This window comes from Drosophila miranda, chromosome 4, assembly GCF_003369915.1.
Source record: "Drosophila miranda strain MSH22 chromosome 4, D.miranda_PacBio2.1, whole genome shotgun sequence".
NCBI lineage: Eukaryota > Metazoa > Arthropoda > Insecta > Diptera > Drosophilidae > Drosophila > Drosophila miranda.
In genome coordinates, this window is record NC_046677.1 from 27,461,481 (window position 1) to 27,485,911 (window position 24,431).

The 24,431-nt window shown below is 47.8% G+C and overlaps 2 protein-coding genes across 6 annotated transcripts; one reads left to right on the forward strand and one right to left on the reverse strand.

The window, feature by feature from the left end:
• The first annotated feature begins 120 nt into the window (after positions 1-120).
• Positions 121-20,180, forward strand: LOC108162085 (protein expanded). The gene is made up of 6 exons (XM_017296639.2): positions 121-1,377; positions 8,441-8,578; positions 8,644-8,792; positions 14,884-14,963; positions 15,034-18,628; positions 18,692-20,180. Exons 2-6 carry the CDS (start codon positions 8,487-8,489, stop codon positions 19,306-19,308), a joined length of 4,533 nt encoding a protein of 1,510 aa, XP_017152128.1. The 5' UTR covers positions 121-1,377; positions 8,441-8,486; the 3' UTR covers positions 19,309-20,180.
• A 474-nt stretch (positions 20,181-20,654) lies between these two features.
• Positions 20,655-24,392, reverse strand: LOC108162087 (protein croquemort). 5 transcript variants are annotated; one of them, XM_017296649.2, is made up of 7 exons: positions 24,204-24,392; positions 24,011-24,082; positions 23,888-23,958; positions 22,510-22,713; positions 21,347-22,449; positions 21,198-21,288; positions 20,655-21,139 (listed from the first exon to the last, which is right to left on the reverse strand). In XM_017296649.2, exons 4-7 carry the CDS (start codon positions 22,636-22,638, stop codon positions 20,993-20,995), a joined length of 1,470 nt encoding a protein of 489 aa, XP_017152138.1. In that variant the 5' UTR covers positions 22,639-22,713; positions 23,888-23,958; positions 24,011-24,082; positions 24,204-24,392; the 3' UTR covers positions 20,655-20,992. The 5 variants fall into 5 exon arrangements, with proteins under 5 accessions (XP_017152138.1, XP_017152136.1, XP_017152137.1 ...); XM_017296647.2 differs by lacking the exon at positions 23,888-23,958; XM_017296648.2 differs by lacking the exon at positions 23,888-23,958 and having other exon boundaries at positions 24,011-24,137.
• Between the last annotated feature and the right edge of the window lie 39 nt (positions 24,393-24,431).

Below are 24,431 nucleotides of genomic sequence, written 5' to 3' on the forward strand. Positions count from 1 at the left end.
ACCATGGTTTCATTCGAAATTTTTACCAATTCAAAAAAATATACCTTGCGCTCACAGGCACACAGAGAGATCCTATTTCTTCGTTCAATCGAGAGAGATACTCTCACGACCGCTCTCTCGCTCTCGTTGGTTTGACGCTGATTGAGTTTTTTGAGATTTTTTTCACCATAATCACCATCAAACCTGAAAAAATTAGTGTCGAATCCAATGGATTCTGGCACCACTGAAATTCTTTGAAATTTTGACGTCGAAAGCTTCGTTCAGCTTGCGTTACAAGTCTCGCAGCGGTCTCAACACTCGCTCGCCTGCGTGTGTTCGCACACAGGCACTGCCACAAGGTGCGCACAGATACAGATACAGCTCAACAGCTCCACAGCTCTACAGCTCCGAGTGGAGTTCAGTTTTCGCCCCACGATCAGACAGAAACAGAGTCTCGAGTCTCGAGTGCAGTGTGTGCTTCGCGTTTCGGTTACGATTTGGGGAACGGAACTCGGACTCAGATTCGGATTCGTTTACGTTTACGGGTTTGAGTTACAAGAGAAAAGCTTTTGCTACCGATTTTTGTTGGTGTGTTTAACTAGTGTGTTGTTTACGAACAACCTCCAGCCGAAAATTCCAGACATCGCGCGGACCCGACACAATCAAAGCCCATACAATACAATCCACTACACTACAATCCTACAATACAAAATACAATCCCCACAATCCAATAAAATCCAATCCAAAAGTTGGCGCTGGTCAAAATCGAGCCCCAGCAACAGCCCCACCAAGCAAACGGCATTCTTTCGCGCAACAACAACAAAAACGTAACCGACTTGAGCGAGAGAGCTGACGTCCGCGCTCTCTTTCCCACTCTCTCTCACTCTAGCGCACACTGCTTGCGCGTGTGTGTGTGTGTGTGCATCTGTGCGAGCGCGCGCGTGTGAGTGAATTTTGATTAAAACGTAGTGTGCTCGTGCTCCCCCTCTCTCTCTCTTTCTCTTCGGCGCCCACAAGTGCGGCCTGGAATGCGTTGACTGCGCAGTCGCAGCGCGCGATTTGAAGAGGTCAGGCAGCCGCAGCAACAACAAAACCAGCAACAGCAGCAGCAAAAGCAAAAATAAAACACAGTTTGGTGGCATTTGAAAAAAAACAACGCAAAAGTGTGAACAAATCAGTGAAGAAAAGTATAAGAAGAAGCAGCTGGCAGCTGGGGAGAGTCAAAGAAAGCTTAAGATAAAAACTAAACTCTCAATTTTTGTGGATTACGCGGCAGCAGAGCAGCGGAAAAACAGCAGCAAATAACAGCAGAAACAACAGCAGAAACAACAACGAAAACCCGAGACAATATGCCGACAGCAACTGCAGCGGCGAACGTTGTCATCGGCAGTGCATAAGGTAAGACGGGGGAAAACATTGAAAGAGATCGGAAGAGGGATAGAAAGGGTCCCTCTTTAGTAACGGCATAGTGGGACAGGGTTTCTCCCAAATGTGGGCTCATTCCTCTGAAATTTTAATGACTCCCGCGACGGCCCACTCATAAAGCAAACAAAACAAATTCTCTTATCTCCAGCCCCAAGAAATGTACCAAGCCCCGCACCGAACCATAAAATCGCCAACGTCCAACCGACGATTGCCAAACTGTTGTTGTTTTTGTTCTTTCTCTTACCTTCGAATTGTGCAATTAACCCATTTCGTACCCCAAATATCAGATGTCGCTCAGGGTTTGGGTTTGAATTTTGATCCGCCCCAAAGGGGGGCAAACCGAAGGAAATTGCCAAAGAATTTCAAGAATTGTAATTTGGAAGAGGTAGAAGAGGAAGGAAATTGTTGTGGAAATGAGTGCCTTCAGACGATATTAGATGTGGGATCGATTTGGGGTTTCCAGAGGTAAGAAAATGACCTATATTTAGAAAATTGAAACTGGGATATAGTACGTCTAAAGTTCATCTTTGATAGAGAATCATCTTCCCTGACAATGAACTCAAAAATTACTGAGCGGGGCTGCAGCTTCCCCCCACCTATTAAGGATAGATGGTTAATAGCCTTGCTTATCGTCACAGGTGAGTGGCTGGGGACACTGTTGATTGAGTGGAAACCGATCGACAGCGGAACTGAGAGACGCTTAAGTGGAAATCAATCGTAAGTAGAACCCAATCTCGGAACTCTGTCTCCGGGTGTTGCGTGGCAGAGAGCACCAGCGCCAGCAGGAACCAGAAATCGGAGATCTGTAAACAAATAATCGGTTGTACGTAATCCGTAAGACGGTTTTCCGCTCAGACATCTCGAATGGAAAGATAAGCAAATGAAATGGAAATGGGTGGGGGGCAAAACACACGCTAAGCGGTTAATCGTTAAACGATTCTGCCACCAAAACTGATATGAGTAACTGTATATCAATATAAATAGTTATCTGTATCTGTATCTGTATCTGTATCTGTATCTGTATCGGTTCATGTATGTACATCATGTGTATAGTATGTCATAGCTGTTGTTGTCATTGTTTTGTGGTTTCCGATTGAGTCTCTGGTGAGACATCTCCATCTGCGAGTGTACGCGTATCTCGTATCTATATCTCTCCATCACACTTGACCTCAGGCAATGGGCTTTGCATTGAAATCGACTACAGCGACAGCGACAGCCACATCCAACAAAATAATACTTGAAATAAAAATAATAATTTCGTAAACCGAAATTCCTTCACGCACTCAATATGCGTATGTACATAAATTTCAGTTGTTTTTCAACAATTCAAGCAATTAAAATGTACAACAAATTAAACAAATTTTGAATGACAATCGGTGTCGAGTCGCGTCGAGGCTACGAGAGACCCAATCGCAATAGTTTTGGCTTAACGGCCGCCTCTTTGATTAGAGTAGAGCACAAATCGACTGCCAGATGACCTGTAAAAAACAAATCAAACTGGAAAAAACACACAAGAGGAATACTAATGGAGAGAACAGATTTGGAACCACTTGGACTTGTACTTTTTAAATTCTTTTAGAATATTTAAATTACGTTTTCGATACCACTATATCTTAGAAATCATTTAGTTTATGTTCGCAGACTAAAAGGTTTTTTCCAAAATTGACAAACACGCGTTATGCGATAGCGCCGCTCGGTTGTTTTTTTGTTTTTTCCATGAATTTGCGGTTTGGTTTCGCTTGGTCCAGATAAATGGGTAGATAGATCGATAGGATATAGATATGTGTTTAGATATATCATTAATCGATAAAAAGCCAGATCTTACATACTCGTATGACCAAAGCTCTCTGCTAATTCCTGCTTTTCCTTCTAATAAACAAATCACCTATACACCCCATAGGTGGGCCTTTGAATTTTCCAGGGTGTGAGCATAGTTTCGCACGCCTTCCATTTGGCATGCGGCACACGTTGCCGCTGCTGTTGCCCCAAGCTTCAAAGCTCCAAGTGCTTGCTGGGCTCTGCTCTCATTGCGGAGGCCATCGCCATCGCTCTATTGCCACCGCCACCAGCGCCGCCACCGCCTCCACCTGCGCTAGGTGTGCCTGTGCCTCCAAGTCTATCTGCCTCGAAGACGTGTGCGCTGTTTTGTTTGGCCCAGAGCTTCCCTTACCCTCGTCTCTCTCTCCATCTCTAAATGTCTGCCACTTGCTGATCATCATTATAGTCATGATCATGATGAGCGGCAGACTTATCGCATTGGGGGACATTTCGCGCATTTCAAAGACACACCAAATGGTGTGTGTGTGTGTGTTTGTATGTGTGCGTGTGTATGTTTGGGCCATAACTGGCACAACAAGTGGAATTTTGGCCGGAATTTGCCGCTGTTTGGTTTTGGCTTTGGCTCTTTTTAAGTTTCTTTGGCGGCTGCCTCTTCGTTTTCTCCATGTTTTTCGATTTTGGAAGTTTGTTTGGCAAAAGAAGACGCCGAGTTATTTGCGCGATTTGATGGCTCATAATCACAGGCATACAAAAGTCAGCTTTGAAGTCCAAAGCCAAAGCCTCAAAGCCTCATTTGACTGAGCCACACCCCTGTTTGGAATGATACTTGTGGGTCGCAATGACGCGCATCCGCTGTCACTGGCGATCAGCGTGTGAAAATGCCACCAAACTAAGGCAAACCTCCACTGGAACGGAGCAACTGAACTATTTACTGACGCCAGATCTATGCCGTTCAGTCGTCGTTCTATCGGTAATTAAAAAAAGCCCAGACGCACGTATACGTAGAACCCGCTTTGGATCCCAGAGTTCGCTTGTGGTCCGGCCTGTCTGGCGGACTCATGAGCAAAATATTCCACGTCAAAAGTTACCGCTCGTCGTCATTCATTAGCTGCGAGAGAGAGCCGCTAGATCTGCGAGAGAGCGGGGCTCCAAACACTTTCAATAGAATTCGAATCCAGTTTAAGAGCTCCACTCGGGTGCTGGAACACTCCGCTCTGGTCTGCTCTGGAATCTGTTTTCTGATTAAAATGTGAGAGGAGTGGCTCTCCACGAAGTTTGCCATGAGAACTGCTTACACATATTGGAACTATTTGCGCTATAGGAACAAGTGGATTCTTCTTTGATAGAGAGATCAGTATAGATCAATGGGATCACGAACGAAAGATCTGTTATTTGTATTTTCTTTTACCAAAGAAATATTCTCACAGTTTCTGCAGAGATCTATCTATGATCTACACAGAGAAATGTGCCATCTTTCGTCGGGCATCTTTCCCATAGATTGAACAAGCTCTGCAACCCCATTGATCAGTGATCGATTCGATTCTATGATCCTTAGAGATCATCATTCCTTCATCCCACAATCGTACTGATTACTGCCTATCAATGCAGATATGAAATGATCATTTAATCTCTGTAAAACACTCTCCTCAAAAGCCTCTCTGTTAATCTCCAAGATCTTACAGTGGAATCTACTATTTCTTCATTTATTGCACACATATTTTATTGTCGCATTCCTTCGCATTCGCATTCGCCTTCGCCTTCGCTCGACTTTACGATCGTTTATTTTAAGTTGTTTATTGATCAGATCGCGCCAAATGGGTTTTTTTTTGCTAAGATCACGATCCTCTAATACTGTCGTGTGATCATATCTAAGATCTTTATTGGTAGCATCTCTCGGATCGAGTGAGTCTCTCACTGGCATTCCACACTCTGCTGTGCAGATTTTAACGATCGCTTACACTCGAATGCTTATGGATCGGTGGGGCAGTGGCAGTGGAGTATCAGTGGCATTCCGCAATGAAATCCATATGGATATTTTTCTGTTTCCGATTCAGCATTTCAATGAACGGAGAGGGGGGTCGTGGGGGCCGGGGACAGACTGCACATGCGGTTAAATCGTTTATATCGTAGGGCCCTCGGCCCGTACTCTTCGATCTCCGATCTCTGATCGAATGTTCGTTCGACTTGGGGACTTGGGGACAAACACAGACACACACGCCCCGCCACAGAATGAGCTCAGTGCAATGGCATGCATTGCAATCGATGGGGAGGGGGGAGACTGGGGGCTGCAGAGGGAGACTTGTGCTGTCGCTGCACAACGTGGCGTATGCGCAATGTCGCTTTGTCTCTTTTTCTCTTTGGGCTTTGCTGTGACAGCAGAAAAAACATTTATTTTTCGCGGCCTGGCGCCAGAGTCACACACCACACACATTTCGCAGCAGAGCCCGTGGGATATTTATTGCTCTCTCTCTCTCTGTCTCTCTCTCCCGCTCTTTCTCTCTCTGCATTCCACGGGTGTACGTACCTCTTCGCTTTCCAGATACTTTATCATCTGGGTTTTTGGTATTTATTGCCATTTGCTAATTGCTGATTAGCGTGTCTGCCTGCCTGCCTGCCCCCCCTCTTTCCCTCTCTCCCTCTCTCTTTCTCACTCTGTGTCTTTCTATCGCTCCACTTGGAGCTTCGCCGCTTCTTTGCCGCATTTTTTAATTGCCCCACAAACACCTGATAGCCCCCCCCCCCCACCCTCTTCTCATAAACTGCCTTCTCCTGCGTTGACTTTAATAATTAGCAACGTCTTTTCTCGGCTTCTCCTTCCCGCTCTCATTAGCCATTGGAATGCGGATAATTTGTTGCTATGATTGAAATTGTTAAATGCTTTTAATTTGTTTGCATTTTAAATTAAAAAAGCAAGCGTTGCTTACCTCTGCTTGCCGGCTCAAACGATGGCGGGGAGGAAGGGGCCCACTGGGGCTATCGATGGGGCCACTGACTCATCCCCATCCAACCAGATCGCCTACTGCTCAATGATCGTGCAATGATCTTGAGGGGATTGGGTTCAGAATGGGGCGACTCATTGATCGTTTATTTTTGTCATTGCCTCTTAGATTATATAATGGCTGTGGCTTATGGGGGAAGATCTGGGAAAGATCGATTTGGCTTCAATTAAAATAATCCACGACATGTTCCCATTGATTGATGCCATTGATCAGTCAAGGCAATCAGTGATCCACTGGCCAACACTTCCGGAGAAATCTCTTAGCAATCTCTTTGCTGTTTAATCGATCTTTCTCATTAGAGATCATTTCCCGAAGAATCTCTGAGGCATTCCCCTAATTAGTTTAATGAAATTCATGATTATTTGTGAAAGAAAACTACAGACATTGAGGTTAACTTATGGAGTTTCTTTATGGGAGATCTCTGATTAAGAAAGGAAAGATCATCTATGATCATCCCGCACCCGCTAAAATTGTTCATCATTAAGGTTAAGGATAGCCTATGGAGTTTTCTTTCAAGAACTGTACTTCTATGAACACCTATGATCTCTTCTATGATCATCTATGGTCAGATTTACAATAAAACAACTACTTGCTTCATCGACCACTGGAATGATTATTTCTAGTATTATTTTTATTGAATATTCGAGAAAATCTAAGTCTGAGGAGCACTATTTGTAAAAGATTACTAATTACTAATCAATGATCTTTTCTATTACTTATTCGATCACTCACTTAGTCCCTAGGATTCTATGATCATCTATGATCGTTTTTTTTAGCACAGAATAAACAAACTCTTGCTTACATGATCACTCACTTACAAGTAGCTCCCAGTGATCGCATAGTAATATCTTTAGTGGCTTACTTTTTGCTGTCTCTCCCATAAATTCCTCAGTAATAAGTCAATCTTCAAGCATATTAGAGATCTGGAATTCCAATTCTCGTTTCGTAATCAGCCACAAAGCTCCCGCCAGAGACAGAGCCAGAGCCAGAGACCGAGCCAGTTCTGTGGATCGCTCATGGAAATCGGCTTAAGATATAATTGCTTTTCAAGAGCTCTGTTTTTTTGTTTTTTGTTGTCTTTTCGGTAGGTAGGGGAGGGATCGGATTGGATCTGTATTCCCAGTGGAATATTCTGTGGTTTCTAATTTATGTCAAATGCAGGCTTTGATTGATGATCGTTTTTGGGAATGGAAACGGAGGTAGTGCTGCTGGTGGATGTGGATGCCGATCATATATTTATGGAAGTCAGGGCGGTTCTTCGTCTGTCTGCGTCTCTCGTCTCTCCCTACTCCGACTCCGACTCTGGGACTTGACTCTGAATAAATTTATGGAACATTTGAAATTTATTAGACACAGATAATGCGCCAATATCGAAATTTATGCGTCTCTCTCTCTGCGCCACAAAAAATGTTGGTAGAAAGAAACTATAGTCTCTGGATCTGGCTCTGGCTCTGGCTCTGGCGTCGCTACAAAAAGTTGATTTGATTCGATTTGATTTTAATTTATGCATAAAATACTTTTCTTTCATCAAGAGGCCAGTTTTTCGGTCGTTCGCTGCCATGGAACTTTCTTTAACTGAATTTTAATAATTTTATGCGCAACGCATCTTGGGGATGTGGGGATCGGATCGGATGGGATGGGATGGGATGGGATGGGATGGGGTGTTGGTGTTCCACAGATAGACAGACAGAGAGAGAGAGAGAGACAGAGAGGGAGTTGTGGCTGCCACGCACGCACTGGCCTTCGCAGTCCACTGGCCCGCTCGCTAATCAAGTTTGTCGCCTAAGTCTTTCGTTATTGATTGGTGAAATTGTTCGGCAGTCAAAGAGCGGGCCACAAGAGCGGCAGCGGCAGCGGGCGCCGCCGCCATTTCCATCGTCTGGGGCGGCTCCAGCGGCCTCCATTTTGGCCCGAAAGAATGCCTTATAGATCGCTATTTGATGTTAGATTTATCTACGGAATGCGTTGGTATTTCTTGCGATTAGTTCTGCCACGAAATGTGGAGAGAGATTTTCGTGTTTAGTATCTTTTAAGTGGTATTTAGCGCAAGGAAAATCACTATTATTAAATCAGTCTTACCAGAGCTACTGCCTCACACCTTGTGCAGCTTATCCTGTCATTATCTTCCTTAGATTTAGTACCATTAGTTTTAGATTCGAGTTACTTGAATATTGAACAGTTTTGCTATATTTTGCTCGAATTTTCTTCAAAAAAATCCGTAAATATTCACAAATATTCTCTGATCTCTGTTCTTCCAGCAAACGTATTTCCAACGTGCGCGCTGTATACGGAAAATGATGCAGCATGCGAGCATTTTGCACCGTCAGCGCGCCCCTGGAAGTATGCGCGTCCTCAGCCGAGCAACTGTCACCAGGCTCGCGATTCCTGGCCCTGAGGTGAGCAATCCATGCCCCATGCATTCAACCATAAATTTATATTATAAATATGTATTTTTTTGCAGACTTCTGGGGCAACAGCAGCAGCCGAAAACCCTGTACTTCCTAGTCGATGCCAAGAGCCGGGTACGAGAGGTCTACACGCAGACATGTCTGCACTTTGCCACGCAGGGTATGCTGGACACCGAACTGTTCGGTCTGGCAGTGCTCATAGGTAAGATATGCACGAGTATATGGCCTATGGATGGAATTTATCCAGCGGATGGTAGCTAGAGATGCAGTTGGAGGGGGGAACCATAGTTTGGAGTAGCCAAATGCCAGGCGATAAGGCATGAAAAATACAACTAATAAACATAAACCAGTCTTCTTTTAAAAGCTGCTCATCATCATCATCATCATGATCGTCGTCGTCGTCGTCGTCGTCATCCTCATCCTCATCGTCATCGTCAGCTTCTAGACCCAGTCTTCAGTTCTTTAGATCTTCAGTTCTTCATTCCTCACTCTCGCCAGTCTTCAGTCTTCGGCTGCAGATCTGGAGTGTAGAATGAAGAGTATAGAACAGAGAGCAGAGCAGCAGAGAGCCTGCCGCCGCCTGCTGCTCCTTCGATCTGCCAAAACACATAAAAATACCAACACAACAGAGCAACAGCACAACACACAAAAAAATGGCACATAAAATGAACAAAAAGCCAGAGGAACGCGTCGCCTTCATGGCGAACAAACAATTTCAGAACCAAAAGCAGGAACAACCCGGGAACGGGTTGCGGGGAAGCGGGGAACTGGAAAGGGGAACCCATGGGGAGATCGGGGATCGCGAATCAAGGACCGGGAGGGAACTGGGGAACAGGGAACAGACACAAGACGCGTGTTCAGTAATTCAGGTAGCCGTCGCGCGTTGCATTAACACAAACGAATCGAACGACAGGCAGCGGCAGTGGCAGCGGCAGCAGCATGAGGCATGCGGCAGCAGAGGAGGAGGCAGCTTCGAGGATGGAGAACCAGAGCCACATCCAAAGCCTGGTCTGGTCCGCAGAGGCTGAGGAGCATAGCAGGGCAACAGACATCGTGTTTGGCATTGGCCTCCCGCTCCCTCCTCCTCCTCCTCATCCTCCGCAGATATATGCGTTCTCCAAAGAAAGAGATAGAGAGTGAGAGAGAGGGAGAAGAGCAAACGAGAAAGGAGGAGAGTTCTTATTTTTGATTTGATCGAAAGTCGAATTGCAAAATGCTCTCAAAAATTAAGATGAAATATGAAATATATAGAGCTAGGAAAAGAAATAAGTACAGGGGAATATTCAGAACTGAAAGGGAATTAAAGGATTTTCAAACCCTAAGATCTCCAGATTGCAATCCGTACACTTATATTCTTGTGGAATCCAGAAAATAAAATAGGATCGGATTAAAAGCCAATGGGATGGACATATAGCATCGATAGATGATTTGGAAATGGGATCATGGATAGGATATTCAACAGAATATTGTTTATAGTATTATAATTGCAAATCCCGATACCTTTATCTTATTTCTCCAACAATATCCTCCCTGAATTCTATGAAAATTTCGAGCGATTCGGCATGGGGACACGGAATAATATTAGAGTTGGGTTTAGATTTTGACAAAAAAATTAAGATAGGAATAGCGAAGAAATTATAAAATAAATAATGGATGAAATATATAGAAGCAGAGAAAGATATAGACGAAAACTCTTAAATTCTTCCAAATTTCCTTCTACATTTTCCTGTTCAGGACTCTCAAGAATTTTCCTATACCCTACGATTCCTTTGGGTAGAGCAAAGCCCAAGAACAAAACACGTAAATTTTCGAATCTGGTTGGCATCAATTTCGTGGCAAGAGGCACAGAAAGAGCGAGAGAGAGAGAGTTGGTAAAGAGGAGCAAGCAGGGAAGTTGCCTCAACATCTTCAGCAAAGAATTTGGTATGCAGTTTGAAGTTGGAGTCGCTGCTGGAGCTGGAGCTGGAGCTGGGGCTGGGGCTGGAACTTGTAGCAGGGGATGGTGGATAGAGGATGGGCATGCCAACGTCCTCGTCTTTGAAGGCAAGAAGAAGAGGCCAGAGATGTGGCAGAAGGGGGGAGGGGGAGAAGAACAGGCGGAAGAGGCAGCAGAAACAGGCAGGAGGAGGAGGAGGAGGAGGAATGAAGAACCAGCAGAGGATTCCTCTGGCTCAACTATGAAATTGGCAGTTTGCATTCTGCATTCTGCATCCCAGTGTCCATGTGTGTGTGTGTGTGTGTGTGTTGCCAAGGATTCCTGCTAGTGTGTCTGTATTCGAGAGTGTCTCAGTGTGTGTATCTGTGAGTGGCATGCGGTTGGAGCTCTCAAGAGGGAGGAATACCCAGTGGTGATTCTCTCTGTGGCCTTTGGCCAATGCTGATATGCTCTTCGAGGGTATGCTCTCTCTCTCTGGCTCTCTGGAATAGATAGCCCCGTGGAATGTCAGTTTTTTCGTTCGTTTCTTGAGTCTTTCGATTCTTTTTTTTTTTTTTTTTTTTGCCCCAGACCCTTTTCGGGACGGGGGTCGGGGTAGACCGAGAAATGAATTTCAATTTTATGGCCACAGCAACGTCAATAAATTTCATCTTTATGCAAATTTCCGCTCCTTCATTGGATGGCTCTTTAAGTGGCAGGCAGCAGCACATGCTGCAGTGGCAGGAGGCAGCAACAGCAGCATCCGATGGCAATTTGGCAACATTGTCATTCAGCAGAGGACGGACTCCGACTCCGACTCGGACTCCTTCACCTGCCCCCAACTCCTGTTTGGTGTTATTTTTAGGCTGTCGCATTCCCTGGATTCCGTCGCTGCTGCTGCCGCATTCCATGATGCCTCCTGCCCCATGCCACCGAATGAACCGAACCTTTCGGCTCCTCCTCTGCTTTTCTTGGTGGTGGCTCTGTAATCTGTAGACCAACATTTTCTTTTCCATTTAATGTTAATGGCTCATAATCATTATTATATGGCGTTGGGGCTTGTTCGTCTTCGTCTTCGTCTGCGTCTGCGTCTGCTGCATCTTTGGTGGATGCGATGTGATGGACGCTGGCGACTCGCGGCCTTGCCTCAGCCACAGCATGCTCCCTGCCCCAGTCACTGCCCCTTTGCCACAGCTGCCTCTCCGCCTCCTTCTGCTCCTCCGCCTCCTCTTCTTCTCGGGCTGCGTGCATCTGATAACATCGGAAATTAAAATTCTTTTGGTTTTATGTTTTTTTTTTCTTCATTCGTTCTTTCGTTTCGTTCTCTCTTTTTTTCTTGTTTCCTTTAGCCTGTTTTTCGATACACACACACATTTATCTTTTGAGGACATACCCTGTAGCTTGTGTATAGCGGGGGTATATTAGACCCAAGAACACATTTGGGCAAATATTATGTATATTTTTTAAAGATTGATTTCTAATTAGTCTTCTGTTGATCTATAGAACAGCTTTAGCTTTATTATAGATGGTTTATAGCTCTATAGTTACTCTGTAGCCATACCTGCTACCCTATAGCCAGAGGAATTATCAGACACATACAATATTTTGATGGGTTTCCAACTATCTTGATTTCAAAGTTGTTTTTGTAATGAGATATGTTCTCTTCAGTAGATATAAGCAAAATTCGATGGGCATAAGTGTTATAGCATTTACTTCTGATAATGTATATTCTTTAAGACCGAGTTTTCGTTGAATATTTGATATTTAATCTCTTTAAGGACTTGATTAAAGAATATCTTTATATCTCTATAAAAACACACTCAAAAGATTGCCTTGGAGATTAGAGTTCTTAGAGTTTTCTACTGCATCCCTGAATGGAAGATCCTCTCTCTCTTTGTGCACTTTCCTGTACAGATCATCTCCTGGTCGACTCTCCCTCTCTCTACTGCTCGCATTCTCTTCTCTCTCTTTTCGGTTATTATGGGGGCTACTCAAACTCTGAAACTCCAAGCTGGAAACCTTTTGGAAAATAAATCTGAATCTGAAGAATGCCAGGCAGCAGGCAGGCAAGCAACAGGCACAGGCCTTGGCATTGGCATTGGGCGCAGCTGTCTCTTGAGGTTCGACTTTGACTTCGGACCAGACCAGAGACCAGACCAGACCCGAACCGAACCGAACCTCACCGATCCGCTGTGGAATTCCTCTGGTTGATGAGCCTCTGCTGCTGCCTGCCCCTTCTTCTACTTCGAGGCTGTAATTTGTGTTGCATGTGTTTCAAATTGAAGATTTATTTCGCTGCCCCTGCCCCTGCCCCTGCCCCTGCCACAAGTGTCTCCCTCTCTCTCTCTCTCTCTGTCTGTCTGCCTGTCTGTGGTGTGTGCGTGCGTGTTAATTGTGAGCGCTGTGGAATGCGATGGAAAATATGTTAATTATTAGGTTTTTGCCGCTGGGTCCAACGCTTGACCAAAAGGGAGGAACTCTGGAACTCCGGAGATTGCGTGAGGATCCATCAGTGGGGGCTGCCTTAGACGAGACACACTGGCCTTCACACCTGTGCAGCTTAAAGAACAAGAACAAAGAGAAGCCTCCTCCTTAGAAGAAGGAGTATCGTATACCCCCATTTGGAGGGCCTCAAAACTGGAGCCTGAGTGAAATTTGAATGCGAAAAGAAATCGGTCTGAGACTCGGGGGACTCTGGGACTTGGGTTTCAGCTGCCATTCGCTGCTGCTGCCTCTGCTGCCACTGCTGCTGCCGCTTACCTGTCTTTCTACCTGTTTTTTTTCCTTCTTTCTTGCTTTTTTTTTCGTTGCTGCGTTTTGGGCTTGGTATGCAGCAGCAGCAGCAGCAGCAGCCACTCGCTGGCTCTCTCGCTGTGGCTCTGACTCTACTCCCAACTTGAATTCGTACTCCTCTCGAATCTCCACAGCCAGAGCCAGAGCCACAACTCCTCTTCCATCTCCCAATCTCCGAGCTACAGCCACAACTCCACGAAGACATCGTCATTGATAGGCACTTATTCGGCCGCTCCGCTGATGATTATTATGATATTGTTGCTGCTGCTGCTGCTGGTGGTGGTGCTGCTTCCATTCCATGGCATGCCACTCCAGCACTCTGTCTCCTCCTCTGGTTTCTGCTGCTGCTGCTGCTGCTGCTGCCTCTTTTCATAATTATTATTTTCCATCTTGCTGCTGTGGCTGTTGCTGCTCTTCATTTCGTATGCAGGAATTCCAATTTTTCGTTCGATGAAGTGTGTGTTGATTTTGTTACTGGATTGGAGGCTGATGCTGCCTCCGACATGCCCTTGGGGCCCTTACCCTTACTCTCCTCTGACAGCCTGACGTGTCGTCATCATCATCATCATCTCCATCTCCATCTCTCGAGTCTTTCGAATCTCGAGTCCAACTCTTGTTGATGTCAATGGGCTGCTTGTTTATTGCCTGACAAACTGACACAAGTCTCGATCTCTCTCGGATCTCTCGGATCTCTGGGATGGGAGAGCATGGCGCAGCATAGCCGAAAGTTCATTTAAAATTTTGATTAGCGACCTTGACAGATTCGCGCCAAAAAGGTTCCTTAACCGCACCAAAATGGGGAATGGAATGGAATGGGGTCTGAGCTTCATTGAGGGGAACTTCCTGCTACCTTCCTTTCCTGCTTTCTTATCGAGAAAAAGGAACTGGTCTTCGGCCTATCGGAAGTTCTGATTTAACATTCGCTTTTCCCTCCATTGATCATTAGTTTAATCGAACTTCCTTCTCCTAGTCTTCATTTATGGAATGAATAAATAATCGCGGTGTCTGCTCAACGAATCGAACTTCCTTTTCTAACAGAAATCACCAGACAGACACCAGACCTCGAACTTTATAGAGTGGAAGGAATTATTAATGATCTGCACGATCTAAAAGCTAGAATGGGAACTGGACTGAATTTGTGTGATCGTGTGAAATGCTCTTCTTACGAGAATTTATGTTTTTTTGTCTCCTTAGAGGACTGAAAATCGCGTGTATCGTTATGGAGAAAAGTGATCTTAAATGATCCATTCGAAGATATTATCACTTTTACAGGAAATCACTAGCCAAGCTACTTGGATCCATCTCCTAATCCATATTCCCTTTAAGGAAAACCAAAAATCTCTACATTTTCGATCATAGTTTTCCATAAACGATCTTCGCCTAGAAGATCGAAGAATCTACTCTCCACATTTGAATGATCTACTCGATCTTGATGATGATTATGATGATTATTATGTATGCGATGACGTTAAATGACAGCTTGATGAATGTTTTGAACGGATGTCCTCGATCCTTAGGGCTCTCTATGATCTTCTCTTGTAAATCTTTACTAAACAGTCCTTACCCTTTCAATTCCTGCTTTCAGATGGCGAGTACATGTTTGCAGATCCCGAGAGCAAGCTCTCCAAATACGGACCCAAGAGCTGGCGATCCTCGCACACCCACGTGAGTAGTACCTCTAGAAACAACACAAGAGAGTGATCAAATCCTTAACTAATCTTCTGTTTATCGGCAGGGTTTGGATGCCAATGGACGGCCACTCCTGGAGCTACACTTTCGCGTGCAGTTCTACATCGAGAGTCCGTTCATGCTGAAAGATGAGACGTCGCGGCACAACTACTACCTGCAGCTGCGGCACAACATCCAGCATCGGGAGCAGCTGCCCCGCGAGCATGCCGAGCAGGCGCTGGTCTTCCTGGCCGGCCTTGCCCTGCAGGCGGACCTGGGCGATGCCCCACCAGCCCAAGCGCCAGCCGCAGCCCTAGCACCAAGCCAAACCCCAAGCCAATCCCAAATCCAATCCCAGACAGCCACAAAGGAGGACTCCAGCGAGGAGGCTGGAGGGGTCACATCCCCAAGAGCCTCCACAACGATGACGCTGCCGAAGATCAGCAAGCGGCTGAGCAGCGCCAACGAGCGGATGCTGCGCCTCTCCACGTATGTGGCCTCCACCTCCAAGAGGGAACCCCTGCCCCTGCCGCCACTACCGCCTGCACTGCCACTGCCCGCGTCCGGAACGGACTACTTCCGGATCGAGGACTACCTTCCGAGCACTCTGAACACGCCCTGGGGCAGAAGTGCCCTGCGGGCATGCCATCGAGAGCACCTGGGCATGTCCGCAGCGGAGGCGGAGCTGCTGTACATCCAGCAGGCGTGCAGCCTCCACGAGACGATCAATGCGCACACATTCCGGATGCGGCTGGCCAAGAGCGAGCAGGGTGCAGGCAGTTCCTGGTTCGTGGTTTACGCCAAAGGCATCAAGATCCTCGGAGGAGGAGAGGGAGGGGTCACAGCGGCCTCGGCGGAGACCTCCACCACCTTCCTGTGGCCCAACATAACCAAGCTCTCGTTCGAGAGAAAGAAGTTCGAGATCCGCTCCGGGGAGAGCCGGATCACGCTGTACGCCGCCTCCGACGAGAAGAACAAGCTGCTGCTGACGCTCTGCAAGGACACGCACCAGTGGAGCATGAAGCTGGCGGCACGGCTCAAGGATGCCCACAAGCGGGAGGAGGAGGAGGCCGAGTCGAATCGATTGCATGCCAGCTACGCCTGTTCCCGGAGTCTCCTGCTGCCGTACAAGAGCAAGAACGAGCAGCGCATCTCGGTGATATCCAGCACCAGCTCCAACACCACCTCGGGCATCGTCAGCGATCGCGTGCACTCCGAGGACGAGCTGGAGATCATGATCAACACTCCGCCGGCGCCTTTGGCAGCCCCATCCACCGAGAGCCTGGCCCTGGCCCATCTCCTGGACAGACCCAGCGTCAGCAGGCAGACTTCGTCCGTGGGACAAATGTCCCTGAAAGACCTGGAGGAGCAGCTGGCGGCGTTGAGCGTGCGCCCCCCGGATACGGCCTCCAATGGAGCATCCGGCATATCCGCCAGTAATTCTTCCTCCGGTCCGCGAACCTCTTTGGGCACCACACACGCAAATGATTCGTCGACGGCCACTGATTCCCCCAGTTCCCAGCACAACATTGGATCCCAGTGCTCCTCCACCTGCAGCACTGTGGTGGTGACATCTCCAGTGGCCGGAGTCGGGGCTAGTGGATCCGCATCCGCCAGCAGCATACCCGTGCACTCGACGTCCTCCAGCCTAGAGCTGGGCTTCAGCCACACGGCCCAGAACTCCGCCTTGAGTGAGACGAATCCCGAGGACTTCCCGGAGAGCGTATCCGGAGCATCGGGGGTGTACACCCTCGCCCATGGAGCCCCGCCCACAGAGACCTCCGGGGTGTACACGATGCACAGCAGCGAGCTCACGGGCCAGTCCTCGGAGATGGCCGAGTCCGAGAAGAGCTCCCACTACGGGATGTTCCAGCCCACGGAATCCATGGAGATGGAGGATGGCGGACCCTCGGACCTAGTGGACGGCGGCAAGAAACGGGCAGAGTTTCGACTGCGCTCAGACTCGAACATCAGCACCGGGAGCTCCTTCCGCGGCGACGGCAGCGATCCCACGGACAACAAGCACTCACTGCTCTCCGCCGAAGAGTTGACGAACCTCATCGTGGGCCGTGGCACCTATTCGAGCCGCAAGACCGTGTCCAGCAATTTGCACTCGGACTGCGACTACGTGACGATGCCGATACCCCTTGAGACCCCCAGCGAGGCGGATGACCAGGAGCAAGAGCTTCCGCCAGCACCCCCACCACCGTACAGTGCACGGCACGAGAAGACGGGTCTGTGTGGACCACCAGTGGCTCCACCACCAGTGCCACCGATGCCCAAGACAGTACCGAAACCCATCCTAGTGGCTCCTCCTCCGCCAAAACCAGAGCCGCCGCCGCCAAGTCCCAGTCCGGCTCCTCCGCCACCCACTGCTCCGCCGCCGCCTGTGACGTCACTGCGACGCAGAGATCCACCGCCATATCCCAGCAGCAGCAAGCCCCGGCCCACATCCCTCATCTCGGTGGCATCCTCGGCCAATCCGGCGCCCAGTACGGCGGGATCGTTAAGTTCTTTAAAGTCCGAGGAGGTGACAGCGCGCTTCATTACGACGCGGCCGCAGATCAGCATCCTGAAGGCGCATACCAGCCTCCTGCCGGATGGAGCCAAGCCCAGCTATGCGGCGCCGCACCACTGCTCCTCGGCAGCGTCCTCAAGTGGATCGGTGTGCAGCCACCAGCTGTCGCAGCAGTCGCTTCACAATTCCAATTACGCGGGATCCGGCTCCCAGGCCTCGCTGCACCACCATCCGCATCCGCATGCGCATCCACACCATCGTATGGTCGATCCGCACCAGCACCCATCGCACCATTCGCACCATCGACATTCGGGATCAGCGGCCATTGGCATACCGATAGTTCCTTACGGCCTCCACAAGAGCACGGCCTCGCTGCACCACCAGCAGCCACAGCAGGCATGCGTTCTGTTGCCGGTGATCAAGCCGCGCCAGTTTCTGCCCCCGCCGCCGCCCAGTCTCCCCCGACAGCCGCCCCCACCACCACCGCCAGCACACCATCCTCACCAGCATCCCCACCAGCATCCACATCTGGCCGGACATCACCTGTACACGAGTCAGCTGGCGAGGAAGCAGCTGGAGCTGTACCAGCAGCAGCTGTACAGCGACGTGGACTACGTGATCTACCCGATTCAGGATCCGGCGGTCAGTCAGCAGGAGTACCTGGACTCCAAGCAGGGATCACTGCTGGCAGCCATGGCCCATCAAGCACCTCCGCCACCCCACCATCCGTATCTGGCGATGCAGGTGTCGCCGGCGATCTACCGGAGCACGCCCTACCTCCCACTGGCGCTGTCCACGCACTCGCGTTACGCCTCTACCCAGAACTTGTCGGACACGTACGTCCAGTTGCCCGGAGCCGGATATTCGCCCCTATACTCGCCCTCGATGGCCAGCCTGTGCTCCTCGTACGAGCCCCCGCCGCCGCCCCCGCTGCATCCAGCGGCCTTGGCAGCCGCCGCTGCGGCCAACGCGAGCGCTAACGCCTCCTCGATGTTCGCACGATCACGATCAGACGACAATATTCTGAATTCGCTCGACTCGATGCCCAAGGGGAAGCGTCTGCCGCCGCCACCGCCGCCACCCTATGTGAACAGGCGCCTCAAGAAGCCACCAATGCCGGCGCCCAGTGAGAAGCCGCCACCAAGTGAGTGTTCCTTCATTTCTTATAGAAGCCCTCACTAATCCCATTTTATTCTCTGCTTTTTAGTTCCTTCGAAACCCTGTCCCAGCACGAGCATCCTGCCGTCGCGAAAGCCCCCCACACTGAATCCCCACAATGCCAACAGTCCGCTGACCAAGACCTCCAGCGGAGCCCAGTGGGCAGGGGAACGTCCGAGGTCCGATATGGGTGTGGGATTGAATCGCACTGGCAACAGCATTCTGGCTCAACTGCAGGCCTCCATGGCAGCACAGAGCCATGCCCAAGCCCAGGCCCAAGCTCAGGCCCAGGCCCTGGATATAGCCTTGCTGAGGGAGAAGAGCAAGCACCTGGATCTGCCACTTATCTCGGCGCTGTGCAACGATCGATCGCTGCTCAAGCAGACCAAGGTGATGGTCAATCCGAAGAATGCCACCGAAGCAGGAGTAGCATCATCCTCCTCCTCCAATGCGAATGGGAACTCGAACTCCAACTCCACGTCCCCCTATTCGGGAGGAGGTGGAACACTGAGCAAAACGAGGAAGAGCTCTGCTGCGGTCAGCCATCGGCATCCGCAGGACAAGCTACCGCCGCTGCCTGTTCAGCAGTTGGCGGAGGCCAACAACTACGTCATGGATCCCGCTGTGGTGATGAAGCACCACAAGAGCTACAACTCGCAGACCTAAACGGAACAAGAGAAACGGAAAAACGGAAATGTAGAAACGGAAACGGAAAGGGAAGCGATGCTCAGGCCAGACGACACTCTTCTCTCTAGTTCGATTGCTGTTTGATGTGTTTGTATATGTGTTTTTGTGATGTGCGGTGGCATGCTACATGGGAATTTGCATAGATCGAGAGTCGAGTTGGAGTTAAGAGATCGATCACAGTGTTTCGGCCGCGGTGCGTAGGCAGAAGAATTCGGACAGATCTAGATCCAACAGAAACCCCCCTCAACAGCAGAACAAAAGCATAACAGTAACAGTAACAGCAACCGTAACGTACCAGTAACAGTAACGCGACGTAACGTAAGAACCTCAAGAACGCATTCAAATAACAGAACCCAGTCTAGTCACAGGTAGAAGAGGGACAACCATACAGAGAATGACAAAAAACCAGAGAGAGAAACGACAGAGAGAGAGAGAGGAGCACCACTATATAACTACGAGAAACGAGAAACGGAAACAATACTCAAGTATAAAATACGAAAACTACTTAATACACTAAACTAAAGCTTAATACATAGTCTTAGTAGCTGCGACTTAGGCCAGATGCGAATACTTACACTAACTAAACTACTTCCGCCCAAACAACTGTGATTGATTTTTTACTTTAAACTTAACTAAATTTTAATACTACTTTAGTCAGCAACAAGAAGAACAAACAAAACATCGAATGCAACAAAACAAAAGAAAACAAAAAACTATGCAAATTTTTAAGTACGTAGAATCGCCCACCCACCCCCTCACACACATCATACCCACAACGAATCGGTTCCATCGAATGGTCATACGATCGAATATATACATATCGTATCGTATCGGACATTCGCTGGACGAAAGGAACTAAAGAATTTCAAGAGTGCCCAGACTTGCCCCCCAGCCGCTCACACCCACCGTATCTGAATTTAGCGAGTGAGAGAGAGAGTTACGCGTTTTGATAACGGTCTATATTTTGTATCCATTTTGTGTTTTTATTATCTTTTGTCGATTAACCAACCCTCTGAGAATGTGTGTGTGTGTGCAAAAATGATTTCGAGTTTTTCGATGGATGTCACAAATATTTGCGTAGATTTTTCTCGACTAAAAGTCTATGGCTAAATTGAGTAATGTGATTTTTGAGAAAATGTAAAAATTTTTGCCATATATCTTACATATATATAAACCATTATATATATATATACATATACATATAAAATTATTGTATTTTAATTTATTATTCTTACAACAAAACATTCAATTAATGCATTTATAAAGCAAGCAAATCGTTGAAGCATCCAACAATCGTATACGATAAGTAAAAACAAAGTCCTTGATTAAAGAGTTGTAAAAATTATGTTTGCGAAATAAAATGAAAAATTCAAATGGAATTGCAGTTGCAATTGGAATTGGATAAAGGTAAAGATAATCTCTGCTTGTGGGTGTTTGGTGTTATTGCACATAGAATAGTATATAGATTAAGAGTTAGGGGCTATGGATTGTTATCACAAAATGCAATACGAATGTTGAGGCGACTACTGGCTATCAGCAAGTTACATAATACATAACGCGTAACAACAAACGATGCGACTATCAAAATGAACTAGGAGTGTTAATTTGTCCTGGCACTTTGGCAATTAAGAATAACTATGGCTAAGGCCTTCCCAAGGTTTCCTCAGTTGGTCAGCATGGCCTCGTCATCGGCGCGACGCACCCACCGCTTGGTCAGTGTCAGTGCGACGCCTGTAATGATGAAGAGACTGGCAAAGCCCACCAGGCAATAGCCAAAGATGATGCCATAGGATGACAGATTAATGGCCAACTGAAAGAGAAATCAGAGTTTAACAGAGTGATCTATTGGGTGGCTGAGATCTATCTACCTTGGCCTTGGAGGCCAGCTCGGGGGAGAGCTCTGCATACTGGTCAAACCAGAACATGGGCATCAGCACCTTCGGAACTCCTCGATAGATACTGTAATACAAAAGAATATAAGGAATATAGATCAAGGAACATATAGATCATTACTCACTCGTAATCATCGTCGGGCTCAATCATCATGTTGATTTGAATGCGGCCATGCACCTGGACGGGCACACCCGTGGTCGGTTCAATGGCCATGACGAACTCGTGCTTCGCCTTGTCCGGATTCATGCCAGTTATCGCATCCAGATAGTGCTTGTCCGCCAGGTAGAAGTGCGGAAAGGATGAGTAGATCGGCGCCTTGTCGCGGCAGGCCTTGCACTCGACCACACCCGTCTTGGGGCACTCCTCGAGGCGGGGATCGCAGAAGCAGGCCTGATTCGGATAGTTCTCGCCAGAATCGAGGGTTTCCTCAGTGCCCACCCAGCGGGTGGCAGTCAGGCCGTGGTTCTCTAAAGTGCCCTCCGGCCTGAGGTTCATAAAGCGACAGGCATCGGTGGCAAAGATGGTGATCTCATCTTTCACATTCATCTTAGGGGCAAAGAGATCCCCAGTGGTGCCGTTCACAACGCCGCAGGGCATTTTATAGAACCCGGTCTCCGCCTTGCCGTTCCAGTGCGTCAGCTTGCCCACGTTGGCGATGTTGTCGGTGCCCGTGTGAATGGTGAAGAGACCATCGTATGTCAGGGATTCGTTACGATCCGCCAGCCAGCCAAAGCGCTTGTAGGGAATGTCGATCACGGATGTGTTGAACAGGTTCAGGAAGTCGGTGAGATTGTCCTGATAGCCATCGAAGATCCACTCGCCCACGGGCTTCGTGGTGTACAGCTCGCCGCCCTCGTGGTTCAGCATAAAGTTGATGATCTTCTTCACGATCTTTTTCTGATGCCGCATCTCGTCCGCCACCGTAGCGGTGATGGCATGAGCAGCCGTCACCATGTCATCCAGCGTGCCGTTGGACTTTTCCGCGTCAAAGAACCAGGTGCGGCGCTCGTAGTAGGCCACTGTAGCGTTCTCGTAGAAGGTGAAGTTCTCCTTCTTGTGCTTCTCGAGGAACACGTACGGACCCATCTCTACAAAGTTGGGCTTCACGTTCGGATTGCGTATCTCTTCGGGATTCGTCCAGTTGAACATGTTAAAGCTAAGATAAATAGGAATCGGAGCCTCAAGCCAGCTGTCGTAGGTGTCGGTGCCTGGCTTCAGTTTGAGACCCTAAAAGTAGTTGAGTGAAAAAGGTTATTGGATGTACCGAAGGAGTGAAAAAGTACTTACATCCTCCACTAGATGGTCGGCCAAACCGGGCCAAAAGACCACGATAAGGATGCCCAGAATCATGAAGAGCGATCCAAGGCCGAAGACCCAGGCCTTGCGTTGAGTTTCCCCGCAGCACTTGCAGCACATGTTGAGCGATGAGATGCCAAAGATTCACGGAAGGAGAAGGTACAAGTACGTTGCCTACGCGCTGCTGTGTTGCATCTGGAAAGTGAGTGGATTTCGTTGAGCTATTTTTGATTGCATAATCTGTGCCAATAAACCGTGTCGGGGGTTATCAGGAGAATTTTTATTCGCTTATTGACTTTCAGCTCAGCCCTTTCCTGGCTATCCCCAGCAGAGCTAATAATAATAGCTAGCCGGTGGCTTATCGCTCTGTTTTTTGCCCATACTTAAGTATTCGATAAGCATCTAAGATTAAGGCTCGATCCCATTTGAATTCGTTGCACCTACTATGACAGCCCCAACAGATTACGGGCTACCAGTCCATGTCAAATCGGATTGGAGTGTGTGTCAAGTGCAGACTTCCGCAAACGTCTTGGCCACAATCGAGGGTGTTTAGTACCGTGTTAGGGTGCGTTCTATCAGATATAAACTTACGAAATGTCCAACTGAAGAGAGGGATATCACAATTTTAGGCAACGGGGGGAGGACCGTACCACACGCTTCCGCAGACAAAGCGAAACTGTTTGCCAGCGGCTACTGATTGTGTCTTTAAATGGTTCCACTTGTAGTTTACTACTCGAAATCTTTGGATTTGACTAATCTGTGTTGTGTGCGGTGTCATGGCGGTCAAGGATTGACAATCCTTAATAGGACAATTCCCACAGATTAGCTACATGGATAATCGTATGAGATTACTTGCGTTAGGTCTTATCTGACAATTACATATGTGGTGTTTGAAGGTAGTTTATGGTAAATTGCGTAGATTTCTTATGATCAGATCTTTGGTATGCGCACAAGGGGTTCCTATTTATGGCATCGATAAGATAAGCTACTGAAGATACTACTGGCACTCAGCCATTGACGAAACAAACATGTGTACATATGTACTGCAAATTTTATTTAGATTACTTCGAGCAACATATAATGTCCAGCTGTGAGAAATCAGAAATGGTCTGTAGGTCTGTTTTTATCAAAAGTCCGAGTGCATATCGCACTTTTAGCTGCCTTACTGCCTTTGTTTGTGCACGGACGGACTGACTCAGACGGGTTATTGGGGCTATGCATTTATACTCCTCTTTGTTCTTGGCTGATAACGAGCCGCAGACACAGGAAAAACTAGAATGGGGGCGCGGGTACCGATAACCGGACGCTTGAGAACTGAACTGGATTCTGGTGCAGTACCAGACTCTATTCTGATCAATGACCGGCTCACCAGATTAATTGTCGTTCAGGGCCCCGCTGCTGAATCAGGTTGAGATCATGCCAAAGGGGTAATCTCTACACCTAATTAACATGTGTATTATTACTTGCTACAGTATTGCATTGCATTACTCACCTTTTTCCGCGCACACAATTAAGACAAGGAGGGTCGTGCCTTCTGCTAGATCGTGTTGCTACTTGACCTTGACTATAATTATGCAAGTTAGTTGGCAATAAATGTGGGTTAATGGATAGCCAAAAAGCTGCACAAAATTCCGTTAAATATGCAAATACTCAAGGAAAAGCCACAGAAACACAAAAATGTTCACCTGTTTGGAAAAGGAAGGCGCAGTAACTGCAAACAAATGGCAATCACTGGCCCCAATGCACTTGGGTAATGGCAAAAATAGGCAAATCGTAATACAATTAATGGCAAGAGCTGCAGCCACTGTCGCTGTTTATTTGCAAAAGTTTAATTGGATTAATTTGTTTTGGCTATTCAACCGCGGATTTATCGTATACCGATGAAAAAACGAACTTAACCCACTTAATCCCCA